At 50.0% G+C, this 18,103-nt stretch overlaps 1 protein-coding gene across 1 annotated transcript in view; it reads left to right on the forward strand.

Moving 5' to 3' along the window:
- LOC120930248 (electrogenic sodium bicarbonate cotransporter 4-like) overlaps positions 1 to 9,226 on the forward strand; it is a gene marked incomplete at its 5' end in the record, with an annotated part of 90,857 nt that extends 81,631 nt beyond the window's left edge. Inside the window, 3 exons of the mRNA XM_040341472.1 lie at positions 923 to 1,075; positions 1,292 to 1,359; positions 8,073 to 9,226. Of these exons, the coding sequence (XP_040197406.1) occupies positions 923 to 1,075; positions 1,292 to 1,359; positions 8,073 to 8,238 (387 nt within the window). The remainder of the gene's footprint in view (positions 1 to 922; positions 1,076 to 1,291; positions 1,360 to 8,072) is intronic.
- Positions 9,227 to 18,103: the final 8,877 nt, after the last annotated feature.

Raw genomic sequence — 18,103 nt, forward strand, 5'->3', positions numbered from 1 at the left:
GGGCATTGGAGAAGAAGGTTTGTGGTCTTGGACATCGGGTAATAGAGAAGAAGGTTGGTGGTCTTGGACATCGGGTAATAGAGAAGAAGGTTGGTGGTCTTGGACATCGGGTAATAGAGAAGAAGGTTGGTGGTCTTGGACATCGGGTAATAGAGAAGAAGGTTGGTGGTCTTGGGCATTGGGTAATAGAGAAGAAGGTTGGCGGTCTTGGACATTGGGTAATAGAGAAGAAGGTTGGTGGTCTTGGACATTGGGTAATAGAGAAGAAGGTTGGTGGTCTTGGACATTGGGTAATAGAGAAGGAGGTTGGCGGTCTTGGGCATTGGGTAATAGAGAAGAAGGTTGGCGGTCTTGGACATTGGGTAATAGAGAAGAAGGTTGGTGGTCTTGGACATTGGGTAATAGAGAAGAAGGTTGGTGGTCTTGGGCATTGGGTAATAGAGAAGAAGGTTGGTGGTCTTGGACATTGGGTAATAGAGAAGAAGGTTGGTGGTCTTGGGCATCGGGTAATAGAGAAGAAGGTTGGTGGTCTTGGACATTGGGTAATAGAGAAGAAGGTTGGTGGTCTTGGACATTGGGTAATAGAGAAGAAGGTTGGTGGTCTTGGGCATTGGGTAATAGAGAAGAAGGTTGGTGGTCTTGGACATTGTGTAATAGAGAAGAAGGTTGGTGGTCTTGGACATCGGGTAATAGAGAAGAAGGTTGGTGGTCTTGGACATTGGGTAATAGAGAAGAAGGTTGGCGGTCTTGGGCATTGGGTAATAGAGAAGAAGGTTGGCGGTCTTGGGCATTGGGTAATAGAGAAGAAGGTTGGTGGTCTTGGGCATTGGGTAATAGAGAAGAAGGTTGGTGGTCTTGTTGGGGGAAAACAATAAAGAAGTTGGATGTGTTCTCTGCTCACCACCTTGGCGTTTTCCCGCAGATCCTTGGCCTGATAATCGTGAGGAAGATGTTGGATTGGGTGTTCAGCCAACACGACCTCGCCTGGTTGGATGACATTTTACCTGAAAAAGACAAAAAGAAACAAGAAGACAAGAAGAAGAAGAAAGGGAAAGACGAGGTGGATAGTGATGAGGTAAGATGGTGACAATGGTGATGTCATAGTGGTGGGGAGGGTTCCGGTTGAAGAGCGTTCCAGAGGGGAATATTCCACTCTCTCTGTACAATGGATCTACGTCCAACCAAAGACAGGAAATGTAATGAAAACAATGGGGGAGGGTAAAAAGGGTCAGTGAATGTTGATGGACACAAATGGCCGCACTATTGATCAGAACCTTTTCTCCCATTGCAGGACCGAGCCGGCCACCCCGGAGCTGAGCGTTCCGACTCTTCTCCCAACGGGTCAGACATGGACCGCAGGTTTGTGGAAAGCAGAAATATCACATGGAATTTGGGGTTTCCGTATAGATGGGGGAGGGGGAAGTCTCAGGAACAGGAGCCCCCTGAGAACTTTGTTCACTTCAGTGACCCCAAAATAACATCAGGAACATGACTATAGAGGTTCCCAAAAGGGGAGAGCGACACCCCTTTTGAAGCCCCCCCCCCGTAGTAGTATTAAAATACAAATTGGACCCCCATTTGTAGCCACTCTGGTAAGATACCCCCTGTGAGATTGGTGCTGGTCATACTGTACCCCGAGATCTCCTCTTACTTTCCTGTAACCCTCCCTGTACCTTCAACCCCCACACTCCAAACTTTCCAGTAACCCACGACACCCACTAACCCTCCTTGTAACCCCAACCCCTCCACTTACCCTAACCCTTCCACTCTCCCTCTCTATATCCCCAACCCTTCCACTTACCCCAACCCTTCCACTCTCCCTCCCTGTAACCCCAACCCTTCCACTTACCCCAACCCTTCCACTCTCCCTCCCTATATCCCCAACCCTTCCACTTACCCCAACCCTTCCACTCTCCCTCCCTGTAACCCCAACCCTTCCACTTACCCCAACCCTTCCACTCTCCCTCCCTATGTCCCCAACCCTTCCACTTACCCCAACCCTTCCACTCTCCCTCCCTGTAACCCCAACCCTTCCACTTACCCCAACCCTTTCCACTCTCCCTCTCTGTAACCCCAACCCTTCCACTTACCCCAACCCTTCCACTCTCCCTCCCTATATCCCCAACCCTCCCACTAACCCCAACCCTTCCACTCACCCTCCCTGTAACCCCAACCCTTCCACTTACCCCAACCCTTCCACTAACCCTCCCTATAACCCCAACCCTCCCACTAACCCTCCCTGTAACCTCAACCCTCCCACTGACCCCAACCCTTGCACTAACTTTCTGTGTAACCCCAACTCTCCCACTTACCCTCCCTATAACCCCAACCCTCCCACTGACCCTCCCTGTAACCCCAACACTTCCACTTACCCCAACCCTTCCACTCTCCCTCCCTATATCCCCAACCCTTCCACTCACCCTCCCTGCAACCCCCACCCTTCCACTTACCCCAACCCTTCCACTAAACCTCCCTATAACCCCAACCCTCCCACTAACCCTCCCTGTAACCTCAACCCTCCCACTGACCCCAACCCTTCTACTAACATTCTGTGTAACCCCAACTCTCCCACTTACTCTCCCTATAACCCCAACCCTCCCACTAACCCTCCCTATAACCCTAACCCTCCCACTAACCCTCCCTATAACCCCAACCCTCCCACTGACCCCAACCCTTCTACTAACATTCTGTGTAACCCCAGCTCTCCCACTTATCCTCCCTATAACCCCAACCCTCCCACTGACCCTCTTTTAAGCCCCAACCCTCCCACTGACCCCAACCCTTCTACTAACATTCTGTGTAACCCCAGCTCTCCCACTTACCCTCCCTATAACCCCAACCCTCCCACTGACCCTCCCTTAAGCCCCAACCCTCCCACTGACCCCAACCCTTCTACTAACATTCTGTGTAACCCCAGCTCTCCCACTCACCCTCCCTATATCCCCAACCATTTCACTTACCCTCCTTATATACTTAACCCTTTCACTTACCCTCTCTGTAAACCTAACCCCTCCACTTTCCCTCCCTATAGCCCCAACCCTCCCACTTACTCTCCCTATAGCCCCAACCCTCCCACTTACCCCCCCTATAGCCCCAACCCTCCCACTTACCCTCCCTGTAACCACAACCCTCCCAATAACCCTCCCAGTAACCCAAACCCTCCCACTTACCCTCCCTGTAATCCCAACTCTCCCACTTACCCTGCCTGTAATCCCAACCCTCCCACTTACCCTCCCTGTAATCCCAACTCTCCCACTTACCCTGCCTGTAACCAAGACTGTATCCTGGCCTAGGCCAACAAGGCCCAGGCCTAGGGCAGCACTTTGCAGGGGGGCAGCACGGAAAGAGTCCCTGCCGGCTTGCGCTACACTGTTAGTGTAACACAAGCTGCTTCTAATTTTGACTGTCCTATCATCCTGGACCACAAACCTTCCTCACTGTGCTCTATGTTTTCTGCTGCACCATTGGCATGGTTATATCTTCTTAGTCCTCTCCATAAAATGATCAGAAATTTGTGCTTAAAGCGGGAGTTCACCCATTTGTAAAAAAAAAAAAATCTCCCCTTAGCTTCCTGCTCGTTCGGTCTAGGGGAATCGGCTATTTGTATTAAAATATGATCCGTACTTACCCGTTTTCGAGCTGCATCTTCTTCCGTCGCTTCCGGGTATGGGTCTTCGGGAGCGGGCGTTCCTTCCGGGTATGGGTCTTCGGGAGCGGGCGTTCCTTCTTGATTGACAGTCTTCCGAGAGGCTTCCGACGGTCGCATCCATCGCGTCACTCGTAGCCGAAAGAAGCCGAACGTCGGTGCGGCTCTATACTGCGCACCGACGTTAAGCTTCTTTCGGAAAATCGTGACGCGATGGATGCGACCGTCGGAAGCCTCTCGGAAGACTGTCAATCAAGAAGGAACGCCCATTCCCGAAGCCCATACCCGGAAGCGACGGAGAGGATGCGTCTCGTAAACGGGTAAGTACTGCACATATTTTAAAATAAATAGCCAATTCCCCTAGTAATAACGAGCAGGAATCTAAGGGGGAAAAGTGCCCTCTAAGGGTGAACCCCCGCTTTAAGGTAGAACTATAGGCAACACTTTTTTTTTCCATTTTGGATAGAGTAGGGGAGGGTTAGAGCCCCTGTCAGTTTATTTTTTACCATCTCCGTCCCATTGCAGAGATTTCCCTTCATTTCCTGGCCCATAGCCAAACCAGAAGTGAGAGGAAGTCTATGCAAATTAAGGGAATCCATCCCCCCCCAGGCCCTAAGAACTAGTGTCCCCCACTAGGGTCTTAAACAGAAAGGGGCGTGGCATTGACAGGAAAAGGTGGCTCATATTTAAATTAGGGGTGCACGAGTTTAGTCAGGCCTAGGGCAGCACAAAACCTAAATACACCACTGCCTGTAACCCCAACCATCACATTACCCCCCCCCCCCGTAACCCCAATGCTCTCACTAACCCTCCCTGAAATGTCAACCCTCACATTAACCCCTCACATAAATCCAACCCTCACATTAACCCCTGGTAACCCCAACCTTCCCAATAACCCCCATGCTACCCATCCTAGTATCCCCAATTCTCACACAAACCCTTCTTGTAACCCCAACCCTCCCCCCCCCCACTAAATCTCCCAATAACCCCAACCTTAACATTCAACATGCCAGAGAACACAACCCTCCTTGTAACTGTTAATCTCACATTTATCCTCCCTGTACCCCAACCCTCCCACTAATTATCCTTATAACCCTCCCACTAATTATCCTTATAACCCTCCCACTAATTATCCTTATAACCCTCCCACTAATTATCCTTATTACCCTCCAACTAATTATCCTTATTACCCTCCCACTAATTATCCTTATAACCCTCCCACCAATTATCCTTATAACCCTCCCACTAATTATCCTCATAACCCTCCCACTAATTATCCTCATAACCCTCCCACTAATTATCCTTATAACCCTCCCACTAATTATCCTTATAACCCTCCCACTAATTATCCTTATTACCCTCCCACGAATTATCCTTATAACCCTCCCACTAATTATCCTTATAACCCTCCCACTAATTATCCTTATAACCCTCCCACTAATTATCCTTATTACCCTCCCACTAATTATCCTTATTACCCTCCCACTAATTATCCTTATAACCCTCCCACTGATTATCCTTATAACCCTCCCACTAATTATCCTTATAACCCTCCCACTAATTATCCTTATTACCCTCCCACTAATTATCCTTATTACCCTCCCACGAATTATCCTTATAACCCTCCCACTATCCTTATAACCCTCCCACTAATTATCCTTATTACCCTCCCACTAATTATCCTTATTACCCTCCCACTAATTATCCTTATAACCCTCCCACTAATTATCCTTATAACCCTCCCACTAATTATCCTTATAACCCTCCCACTAATTATCCTTATTACCCTCCAACTAATTATCCTTATTACCCTCCCACTAATTATCCTTATAACCCTCCCACCAATTATCCTTATAACCCTCCCACTAATTATCCTCATAACCCTCCCACTAATTATCCTCATAACCCTCCCACTAATTATCCTTATAACCCTCCCACTAATTATCCTTATAACCCTCCCACTAATTATCCTTATTACCCTCCCACTAATTATCCTTATTACCCTCCCACTGATTATCCTTATTACCCTCCCACCAATTATCCTTATAACCCTCCCACTAATTATCCTTATAACCCTCCCACGAATTATCCTTATAACCCTCCCACTAATTATCCTTATAACCCTCCCACTAATTATCCTTATAACCCTCCCACTAATTATCCTTATTACCCTCCCACTAATTATCCTTATTACCCTCCCACTAATTATCCTTATAACCCTCCCACTGATTATCCTTATAACCCTCCCACTAATTATCCTTATAACCCTCCCACTAATTATCCTTATTACCCTCCCACTAATTATCCTTATTACCCTCCCACTAATTATCCTTATAACCCTCCCACTATCCTTATAACCCTCCCACTAATTATCCTTATTACCCTCCCACTAATTATCCTTATTACCCTCCCACTAATTATCCTTATAACCCTCCCACTAATTATCCTTATAACCCTCCCACTAATTATCCTTATTACCCTCCCACTAATTATCCTTATAACCCTCCCACTTATTATCCTTATTACCCCCCCCACCAATTATCCTTATAACCCTCCCACTAATTATCCTTATTACCCTCCCACTAATTATCCTTATAACCCTCCCACTAATTATCCTTATAACCCTCCCACTAATTATCCTTATAACCCTCCCACTAATTATCCTTATTACCCTCCCACTAATTATCCTTATTACCCTCCCACTAATTATCCTTATAACCCTCCCACTATCCTTATAACCCTCCCACTAATTATCCTTATTACCCTCCCACTAATTATCCTTATTACCCTCCCACTAATTATCCTTATAACCCTCCCACTAATTATCCTTATTACCATCCCACTAATTATCCTTATAACCCTCCCACTAATTATCCTTATAACCCTCCCACTAATTATCCTTATAACCCTCCCACTAATTATCCTTATTACCCTCCCACTAATTATCCTTATAACCCTCCCACTAATTATCCTTATTACCCTCCCACTAATTATCCTTATAACCCTCCCACTAATTATCCTTATAACCCTCCCACTAATTATCCTTATTACCCTCCCACTAATTATCCTTATAACCCTCCCACTTATTATCCTTATTACCCTCCCACTAATTATCCTTATAACCCTCCCACTAATTATCCTTATTACCCTCCCACTAATTATCCTTATTACCCTCCCACTAATTATCCTTATTACCCTCCCACTAATTATCCTCATAACCCTCCCACTAATTATCCTTATTACCCTCCCACTAATTATCCTTATAACCCTCCCACTAATTATCCTTATTACCCTCCCACTAATTATCCTTATAACCCTCCCACCAATTATCCTTATAACCCACCCACTAATTATCCTTATTACCCTCCCACTAATTATCCTCATAACCCTCCCACTAATTATCCTTATAACCCTCCCACTAATTATCCTTATAACCCTCCCACTAATTATCCTTATAACCCTCCCACTAATTATCCTTATAACCCTCCCACTAATTATCCTTATAACCCTCCCACTAATTATCCTCATAACCCTCCCACTAATTATCCTTATTACCCTCCCACTAATTATCCTTATTACCCTCCCACTAATTATCCTTATAACCCTCCCACTAATTATCATTACCCTCCCACTAATTATCCTTATAACCCTCCCACTAATTATCATTACCCTCCCACTAATTATCCTTATAACCGTCCCACTAATTATCATTACCCTCCCACTAATTATCCTTATTACCCTCCCACTAATTATCCTTATAACCCTCCCACTAATTATCCTTATAACCCTCCCACTAATTATCCTTATAACCCTCCCACTAATTATCCTTATAACCCTCCCACTAATTATCCTTATTACCCTCCCACTAATTATCCTTATAACCCTCCCACTAATTATCCTTATTACCCTCCCACTAATTATCCTTATAACCCTCCCACTAATTATCCTTATTACCCTCCCACCAATTATCCTTATAACCCTCCCACTAATTATCCTTATAACCCTCCCACTAATTATCCTTATAACCCTCCCACTAATTATCCTCATTACCCTCCTACTAATTATCCTTATTACCCTCCCACTAATTATCCTTATAACCCTCCCACTAATTATCCTTATAACCCTCCCACTAATTATCCTCATTACCCTCCTACTAATTATCCTTATTACCCTCCCACTAATTATCCTTATAACCCTCCCACTAATTATCCTTATAACCCTCCCACTGATTATCCTTATTACCCTCCCACCAATTATCCTTATAACCCTCCCACTAATTATCCTTATAACCCTCCCACTAATTATCCTTATTACCCTCCCACCAACCTTCTCACCAACCACCCCTGTGATCCCAATGATGAGATATGATTGAAGATCTTTGACTAACCAATTATAATTGAATTTCTCTCTGCCTTCCATATTCCAGCATTACTCTACACCTGAAGATCTCCTGTCCCCCCTCTCCTGCTATTGGCTACCCCAGGAACCCCCTCAATGCCGTCCCCCAAGTGAAGATAGAGATGGACTCTGAATATTCGGACTCTGACATAGACAAGAACCCCCGAGACCGGGGCAGCGAGACGACTTTATAGCATCGGCTTTACTGAGCACAGAGTCACACCTGACCGGCAGGATGGTCTATTGTAACCTGGATCTGGTGTTAGAAAATGGACCATTCCTGTGTGTGACCCCAGAAAGGAACACCTACCCGGCAATGGAACACAAGAAAGAACTTCTACTATGGACTTCCCAACTCAGAGTGAAATGAGCTCATTATGCAGAAACACGGAACTTCTCTAATAATATCACCATGACGACAAGCGGCACAAAGTTGGGTGCATTGTAAAGATTCATTCAAGGAACCGATTCCTTCTAATCATGACGTTCTACAACCATCACCATGATTCCAGGGTGGGTGAAGCCCATCGCCTGACCAACACTTCTGTCTTCTACTCCATACATTGGAGTCACCTACCTACCCAGCCAATGGAGGGAAGGGCTGACTATCAGGAAAAGGAGAAAGGTGTCTCTTCTATATAAGTGACCCGAATGATTGGCTGCGTCCCGTCCTTCCACCTACATTCTATTCAGATACACGATTGGCATCTCACCATAGAGAACCTGCAGAGCATTGAGATGACTCCATAGACTGAGATGACTCCATAGACCGAGATGACTCCATAGACTAAGATGACTCCATAGACTGAGATGATTTCATAGACCGAGATGACTCCATAGACACACTGAGATGACTCCATAGACTGAGATGACTCCATAGACTGAGATGACTCCATAGACTGAGATGATTTCATAGACCGAGATGACTCCATAGACTGAGATGACTCCATAGACCGAGATGACTCCATAGACATATTGAGATGATTCCATAGACTGAGATGACTCCATAGACTGAGATGATTCCATAGACTGAGATGACTCCATAGACTGAGATGATTCCATAGACTGAGATGACTCCATAGACCAAGATGACTCCATAGACTGAGATGACTCCATAGACTGAGATGACTCCATAGACTGAGATGATTTCATAGACACATTGAGGTGACTCCATAGACTGAGATGACCTCTAAGGCCCCGTACAACGTCCGAGGAACTCGACGTGCCAAACACATCGAGTTCCTCGTCGAGTTCAGTGTGGAAGCCGCCGAGATCTCGGCGGGCCGACTTTCCTCATTGAACAACGAGGAAATAGAGAACATGTTCTCTTTTCGGCCCGACGAGTTCCTCGTCGGCTTCCTCGCTGAAAAGTGTACACACGACCGAGTTTCTGGCTGAATTCTGCCGAGAAACTCGGTCGTGTGTACGGGGCCATAGACACATTGAGATGACTCCATAGACTGAGATGACTCCATAGCCTGAGATGACTCCATAGACTGAGATGATTCCATAGACACATTGAGATGTGTTTTGCTCGTCGAGTTTCTCGTGAAGCCGCCGAGGATCTCGGCGAGCCAAATTTCCTCATTGACTAACGAGGAAATAGAGAACATGTTCTCTATTTGGCCCGACGAGATCCTCGTCGGTTTTCTCGGCCGAAAGTGTACACATGACCGGGTTTCTCGGCGGAATACGGCTCCGATCGAGTTTCTGGCTGAATTCTGCCGAGAAACTCGGTCGTGTGTACGGGGCCATAGATTGAGATGACTCCATAGACTAAGATGACTCCATAGACACATTGAAATGACTCCATAGACTGAGATGACTCCATAGCCTGAGATGACTCCATAGACACATTGAGATGACTCCATAGACACATTGAGGTGACTCCATAGACTGAGATGACTCCATAGACACATTGAAATGACTCCATAGACTGAGATGACTCCATAGCCTGAGATGACTCCATAGACTGAGATGACTCCATAGATTTAGATGACTCCATAGATTTAGATGACTCCATAGACACATTGAGATGACTCCATAGACACATTTAGATGACTCCATAGACTGAGATGACTCCATAGACTGAGATGACTCCATAGACACATTGAAATGACTCCATAGACTGAGATGACTCCATAGCCTGAGATGACTCCATAGACACATTTAGATGACTCCATAGACTGAGATGACTCCATAGACACATTGAGATGACTCCATAGACTGAGATGACTCCATAGACACATTGAAATGACTCCATAGACTGAGATGACTCCATAGCCTGAGATGACTCCATAGACTGAGATGACTCCATAGCCTGAGATGACTCCATAGACACATTGAGATGACTCCATAGACTGAGAAGACTCCATAGACACATTGAGATGACTCCATAGACACATTTAGATGACTCCATAGACTGAGATGACTCCATAGATTGAGATGACTCCATAGACACATTGAGATGACTCCATAGACTGAGATGACTCCATAGACACATTGAGGTGACTCCATAGACTGAGATGACTCCATAGATTGAGATGACTCCATAGACACACTGAGATGACTCCATAGACACATTGAGGTGACTCCATAGACTGAGGTGACTCCATAGACTGAGATGACTCCATAGACTGAGATGACTCCATAGACTGAGATGACTCCATAGACACATTGAGGTGACTCCATAGACTGAGATGACTCCATAGATTGAGATGACTCCATAGACACACTGAGATGACTCCATAGACACATTGAGGTGACTCCATAGACTGAGGTGACTCCATAGACTGAGATGACTCCATAGACACCTCTACGCCAGTCCTGATACCTGGAACTGCTTTTGTTGCCAATAGAAACCAATCAGATTCTTCCTCTCATTCCTCCATGGTAATGATGAAGCACAATTGTGCGAAACGCGTCTACCAGACTGAGTATTGGTGTTTTCTGATGTCATCTTGGTGATTAGAAAACGGCAATTGGACTTTCATCGATGTTCAGCCATTTCTTCTTTACTTCATTCCCCCATTGGCTGAAGACAAAGGAGAGATTGGTTGTCGTGTGCAGCAAGGACAGTTCTTACTTCAGACACTTTCCGAACCAGATACGTATCTTTTCACTATGGCCCCGCCCCCTGGGGGGTCAGTAATGGGGGGTCAGTACCTGAGGGGTCAGTAATGGGGGGTCAGTAATGGGGGGTCAGTACCTGAGGGGTCAGTAATGGGGGGTCAGTACCTGGAGAAATGGTTGTCACTCTGATGTCTTCTCTGATCTCCTCTGGACACTTCTAGTATAATTCAGCAAAAGAACTATAGAAAGTGTGCGCAGGGAATGCTGGGAGTAGTCAGAAGACTCTCTATGAGACTTTACCGATATTCCAGCGCAGACCTCCGGCTGGCGCCATCTCCTGCGTCTCGGTAACATTTGCTCTTTGGGGCCGGTTGGTGCATTTTCATGAATTCTGGAAATGATCTGCGAGGAGCAGCAAGTCGCTCTTCCTCCTAACCAACCAATCAGAACTCATCACCAAGAGAAGCCGCACCGAGGCAACGCCAAGGAACCTTCCATCCGTGCGACTCGGGAAATGTGATTCTTCATATAAATATTTCTTTGTTATTGAGATCAGAAAAATGTATAAAATAAATCTCTGTACAGAAATGAAGAATAATCGACACAACGATCATTTCTCTGTACAGGAATTCTGGGAAGTCTCGTGTCTGGATTATTGATTATTGATTATTAGTAAAAGGGCTGCAAAGTCCTGAATGACGCTTCACATAATAATTGCAGAATGAACAAAGAGAATCGAATGGTTTTATATTCTGTAGAGAACCACCTTAGGAGCTGGAAGTATACTGAGGCCCCCCACCCTGCACAGCCAGGCACACCGCATCTTCACAGCACCCTGCACAGCCAGGCACACCGCATCTTCACAGCACCCTGCACAGCCAGGCACACCGCATCTTCACAGCACCCTGCACAGCCAGGCACACCGCATCTTCACAGCACATGCCCAGGGACATGCTTGGGATACACCGAAGGGCTCTCATCCAGCCGCATCTCTGCCCAGACCAGCCTGCTTAACCACTTCCCGCCCAAGGAGGTCACATGACGTCCTGGACTTTCAGGGGGGATATCTGACTGATGGGGCAGCTACAGGCATCAGTCAGATCTCCTTCTTTTCAGCCGATGATCCTGCGCACCATAACAACGATCAGTTCCGCCGCTTGATCGGTCTTATAGGCGACGTCCCCCCCCCCCTCCCGCTGCCATCCGGTGCTTCTCTGGGCTCTCCAGTGCCATCAGAGACCCAGAGAAACGATCTGCCGGTGCCGGATGGGAGGCATAGAGATGACCAGATGGTCCCCACTCATCTCTAAAAATGTAAACGCCCCTATCCCCGGTAGCTCGCGCTCAGAAGCGAACGCACACGTAAGTCCTGCTAAACCACACATGTGAGGTATCGCCGCGTGCGTTAAGCGACGCCTGTGGAGATTTTTAACCACTTCCATACCGGGGGGCACTTATACACCTTCCCGCCCAGACCAATTTTTAGCTTTCAGCGCTGTTGCACTTTGAATGACAATTGCGCGGTCGTGCTACACTGCACCCAAACTACATTTTTATCATTTTGTTCCCACAAATAGAGATTTCTATTGGTGGTATTTGATCACCTCTGGGATATTTATTTTCTGCAAAAATAAATAAAAAATGACCAAAAATGTAGAAAAAAAAAGTATTTTTTTGTTTCTGTTATAAAACATTGTAAATAAGTATGTTTTCTCCTTCACTGATGGGCACAGATGGTACTGCACTGACGGGCACTGATAAGGCGGCACTGATGGGGCACCGATGAGGTGGCACTGATGTGGTGGCATTGATGGGCACTAATATGTGGCACTGATGGGCGGCACGGATGGGCACTGATAGGCAGCACGGATAGGCGGCATGGATGGGCTTGGATAGGCGGCACAGATAGGTGGCACGGCTGGGCATGGATAGGCGGCATGGATGGGCACGGATAGGCGGCACGGATGGGCACGGATAGGCAGCACGGATGGGCACTGATAGGCGGCACGGATGGGCACTGATAGGCGGCACGGATGGGCACTGATAGGTGGCACGGATGGGCATAGATGGGCACTATTGTATGTGTTGTACTAATGGATGCCAATCAGTGACAAACAATGCCTGCCAATCAGTGATGCCCATTGTGGGCACTGATTGGCATCCATTGCGGCACTGATTGGCATCCATTTTTTGTGTCCTCATCCCTGGTGGTATAGGGTGGCATACCTTTACTTTTATTTTTTTAATCCCTGGTGGTCCTGTGGGCATCCTCGGGGGGGCTGTGCTGATAATCGATCAGCACAAACCCCCCCTGTCACAGGAGCAGCCGATCGGCTCTCCTCTACTCGCGTCTGACAGTGAGGAAAAGCCGATTACCGGCTTTTCCTGTTTACATCGTGATCAGCCGTGATTGGACACGGCTGATCACGTGGTAAAGAGTCTCTGTGAGAGACTCTTTACCTTGATCGGTGTTGCGGGGTGTCAGACTGACATCAATGACTTCACAAGGGATCGGGTTCACCATTAAAGAGCAGGATCTGAGGGCCGCCATGTTAAAGGGGGCTTCCAGATTCCGATAAGCCCCCTGCCCGCAGACCCTAAGAACCGTTGGCCAGGGTTGTGGGGAAGAGGCTCTTGTCCTTGAATTATTTTTCCCATCATGGGTGTAAGTGGGGCCCCATGTCAAGTTTTGCCTCACAAAGCCTGGAGCCGCCTCTGATTCCAGCTGCTCACAAGCACACAACGAGAGGAGACTGAACATGGAGTGTTTATTAGAACCAAGTGTAGCGCCCCTTTACCTTCAGAAAGGACGCTATTTTAAAGTTAGTGGGAGGATGGGAGAGGTAAGTTGCTCTCATTCTTGATTGTGTTAAATTTGTCTGTCGCCAAATTCTGGATTGTTCTGTGGGTCAGTCTGCGTTCCAGGGATGTGGTCTCATCTCTGGGCGGCAGGTGGCGCCAGAGAGATCCAGGCGGAGCCGATTCTTCCCAGCAGCCAATTTGTCACGTACCTTACCAGAGGCCGAAGTGCTGAGAGGGCTTCCCTTGTGACTAAGTGCAGAACGCCCCCTGGAGGTGACACAGGGGGAGCTATGCCCAGAGATGCAGGAGTTGCCAGCTGCGACTTGCCGAGCAGATGTTGGAGATCAGCTGTAGACCCAGATACGAAGTCAGGCAGGGGTACCACGGAAGTAACAGATGAGGTGGACTGGCAGGAAACCCAGGGGCGGAGTCAGGAGCCGAGCCGGTAGTCATACACAGGAAGCAGGAAGTGACTGGAACAGGTCAGAAGGCAAGCCGAGGTCATACACTGGATCCAGCAGACAGGAACAGGACAAGGACAAGCCGAGAGACAAGCCGGGGGTCATACACGGAGGAGTCTGGTCAGGCAAGCCGGGGGTCATACACGGAGGAGTCTGGTCAGGCAAGCCGGGGGTCATACACGGAGGAGTCTGGTCAGGCAAGCCGGGGGTCATACACGGAGGAGTCTGGTCAGGCAAGCCGGGGGTCATACACAGAGAAGTCTGGTCAGGCAAGCCGGGTCGTCAACAGGAATACAAGGAGAACAGGAACAAGGATTCAGGATCACATCAAGGGCTGAAGATCATGCAGCAGTTGGTGACTGCTGCAGCAAGCTTTAAATAGGGCACTGACGCCAGGAGTCCCACCCGCATTGCGTGCGTAATGGCGCACGCGCGTGCGCAGTAAAGAACACTGCATTTACGGTATTGTTGCCCGTATGCGCATGCGCACTGTGCTCGTTGGTCCGTGCAAGACAGGTCTGCCAGTCCTTTAATGGTTGGTTCTCTGACGCAATTAGAGGAGTTTTTCCCTCGCGGGGCATGCTGGGGAGGGGTATTTCTGTGGCGGAGGCCGTTGTTCGGGGTTCTTCGCGGGTTCCTGGTTCCGGGTGCGGCACCCACCTTTAGGGTGTGCGCACATCACGGGCCCCACCACTATGGCCTACCTGGCCTGGGGTCGCGTGCTACGCAGAGTTCCCGACTTTGGGCCCTCCTGGCCTGGAGCAACTGATGCTACCAAGGGGCCCCAGTGACTGACTGGGTCCCCCTTCTACTGAGGAGATCCCAGGCTGTATGCTGTTCAGTGGGGGATCGGCTTGAGGAGAACCCGGAGGCAGATGATCCAAAAGGGCTTGAACGACCCATCGGGGATCTGGTGACCGGACATTGACAGGTGCACTTGCGCTGTCAACCGGTGACCGTAACGTGACTTACTGGAAGGATTCGCTCTGTCGTTCAACCTAATCCTGTACTAGGCCTGTGGCAGAGGTCTCAGCATCCAATCAGAGCCAAGTCGGTGGCAGAGACTTGTTCCTCTCAGAAACCTCAAGTGACGCTCTGGCTGCCAGGCCTGTGGCAGAGGTCTGTCCGGGGGCACTTCACCCACTCTGGCTGCCAGGCCTGTGGCAGAGGTCTGTCCGGGGGCACTTCACCCACTCTGGCTGCCAGGCCTGTGGCAGAGGTCTGTCCGGGGGCACTTCACCCACTTTGGCTGCCAGGCCTGTGGCAGAGGTCTGTCCGGGGGCACTTCACCCACTTTGGCTGCCAGGCCTGTGGCAGAGGTTTGTCCGGAGGCACTTCACCCACTCTGGCTGCCAGGCCTGTGGCAGAGGTCTGTCCGGGGGCACTTCACCCACTCTGGCTGCCAGGCCTGTGGCAGAGGTTTGTCCGGAGGCACTTCACCCACTCTGGCTGCCAGGCCTGTGGCAGAGGTCTGTCCGGGGGCACTTCACCCACTCTGGCTGCCAGGCCTGTGGCAGAGGTCTGTCCGGAGGCACTTCACCCTCTCTGGCTGCCAGGCCTGTGGCAGAGGTCTGTCCGGGGGCACTTCACCCACTCTGGCTGCCAGGCCTGTGGCAGAGGTTTGTCCGGGGGCACTTCACCCACTCTGGCTGCCAGGCCTGTGGCAGAGGTCTGTCCGGAGGCACTTCACCCACTCTGGCTGCCAGGCCTGTGGCAGAGGTCTGTCCGGAGGCACTTCACCCACTCTGGCTGTCAGGCCTGTGGCAGAGGTCTGTCCGGAGGCACTTCACCCACTCTGGCTGCCAGGCCTGTGGCAGAGGTCTGTCCGGAGGCACTTCACCCACTCTGGCTGCCAGGCCTGTGGCAGAGGTCTGTCCGGAGGCACTTCACCCACTCTGGCTGCCAGGCCTGTGGCAGAGGTCTGTCCGGGGGCACTTCACCCACTCTGGCTGCCAGGCCTGTGGCAGAAGTCTGTCCGGGGGCACTTCACCGACTCTGGCTGCCAGGCCTGTGGCAGAGGTCTGTCCGGGGGCACTTCACCCACTCTGGCTGCCATGCCTGTGGCAGAGGTCTGTCCGGGGGCACTTCACCCACTCTGGCTGCCAGGCCTGTGGCAGAGGTTTGTCCGGAGGCACTTCACCCACTCTGGCTGCCAGGCCTGTGGCAGAGGTCTGTCCGGGGGCACTTCACCCACTCTGGCTGCCAGGCCTGTGGCAGAGGTCTGTCCGGGGGCACTTCACCCACTTTGGCTGCCAGGCCTGTGGCAGAGGTTTGTCCAGAGGCACTTCACCCACTCTGGCTGCCAGGCCTGTGGCAGAGGTCTGTCCGGGGGCACTTCACCCACTCTGGCTGCCAGGCCTGTGGCAGAGGTCTGTCCGGAGGCACTTCACCCTCTCTGGCTGCCAGGCCTGTGGCAGAGGTCTGTCCGGGGGCACTTCACCCACTCTGGCTGTCAGGCCTGTGGCAGAGGTCTGTCCGGGGGCACTTCACCCACTCTGGCTGTCAGGCCTGTGGCAGAGGTCTGTCCGGGGGCACTTCACCCACTCTGGCTGCCAGGCCTGTGGCAGAGGTCTGTCCGGGGGCACTTCACCCACTCTGGCTGCCAGGCCTGTGGCAGAGGTCTGTCCGGGGGCACTTCACCCACTCTGGCTGCCAGGCCTGTGGCAGAGGTCTGTCCGGAGGCACTTCACCCACTCTGGCTGTCAGGCCTGTGGCAGAGGTCTGTCCGGGGGCACTTCACCCACTCTGGCTGCCAGGCCTGTGGCAGAGGTCTGTCCGGAGGCACTTCACCCACTCTGGCTGCCAGGCCTGTGGCAGAGGTCTGTCCGGGGGCACTTCACCCACTCTGGCTGTCAGGCCTGTGGCAGAGGTCTGTCCGGGGGCACTTCACCCACTCTGGCTGTCAGGCCTGTGGCAGAGGTCTGTCCGGGGGCACTTCACCCACTCTGGCTGCCAGGCCTGTGGCAGAGGTCTGTCCGGGGGCACTTCACCCACTCTGGCTGTCAGGCCTGTGGCAGAGGTCTGTCCGGGGGCACTTCACCCACTCTGGCTGTCAGGCCTGTGGCAGAGGTCTGTCCGGGGGCACTTCACCCACTCTGGCTGTCAGGCCTGTGGCAGAGGTCTGTCCGGGGGCACTTCACCCACTCTGGCTGTCAGGCCTGTGGCAGAGGTCTGTCCGGGGGCACTTCACCCACTCTGGCTGTCAGGCCTGTGGCAGGGGTTTGTCCGGGGGCACTTCACCCACTCTGGCTGCCAGGCCTGTGGCAGAGGTCTGTCCGGGGGCACTTCACCCACTCTGGCTAGAGTGGCGACGTACTGATACAATTACAGAAGGCAGGACTGCTTTCCTTATCCAAAGCCTGATACTGCGAAGTTATTCTGATTTCATCAACCTATCCTGTCTACCTCAAGTTGATGTTGGTCGTGTTGGACCAGGAAAATAAAGCATTCAGAAACCTTTATCTACAGATCGGACATTCGATTACTACTCTACTCACTACCTTCACCCCTAGACACTACGTAGAGGTAACTTAACACGCCGTTCCCAAATTCAATCAGCGGCTCCTTCGGGGGTAGCCCTACACAAGAATACAGCCTTATATACAGTTTAAAGAGGAGGTAACCAGAACATAAATTGACATGAGCTAATTAACTAATCATTTACCCAGACGAGGCGACTCCAAGACATGACCTCTCAAGGTAGACGTCCCGTCTCCTCTCACCT

Source organism: Rana temporaria, chromosome 3 (assembly GCF_905171775.1).
Source record: "Rana temporaria chromosome 3, aRanTem1.1, whole genome shotgun sequence".
Lineage (NCBI taxonomy): Eukaryota > Metazoa > Chordata > Amphibia > Anura > Ranidae > Rana > Rana temporaria.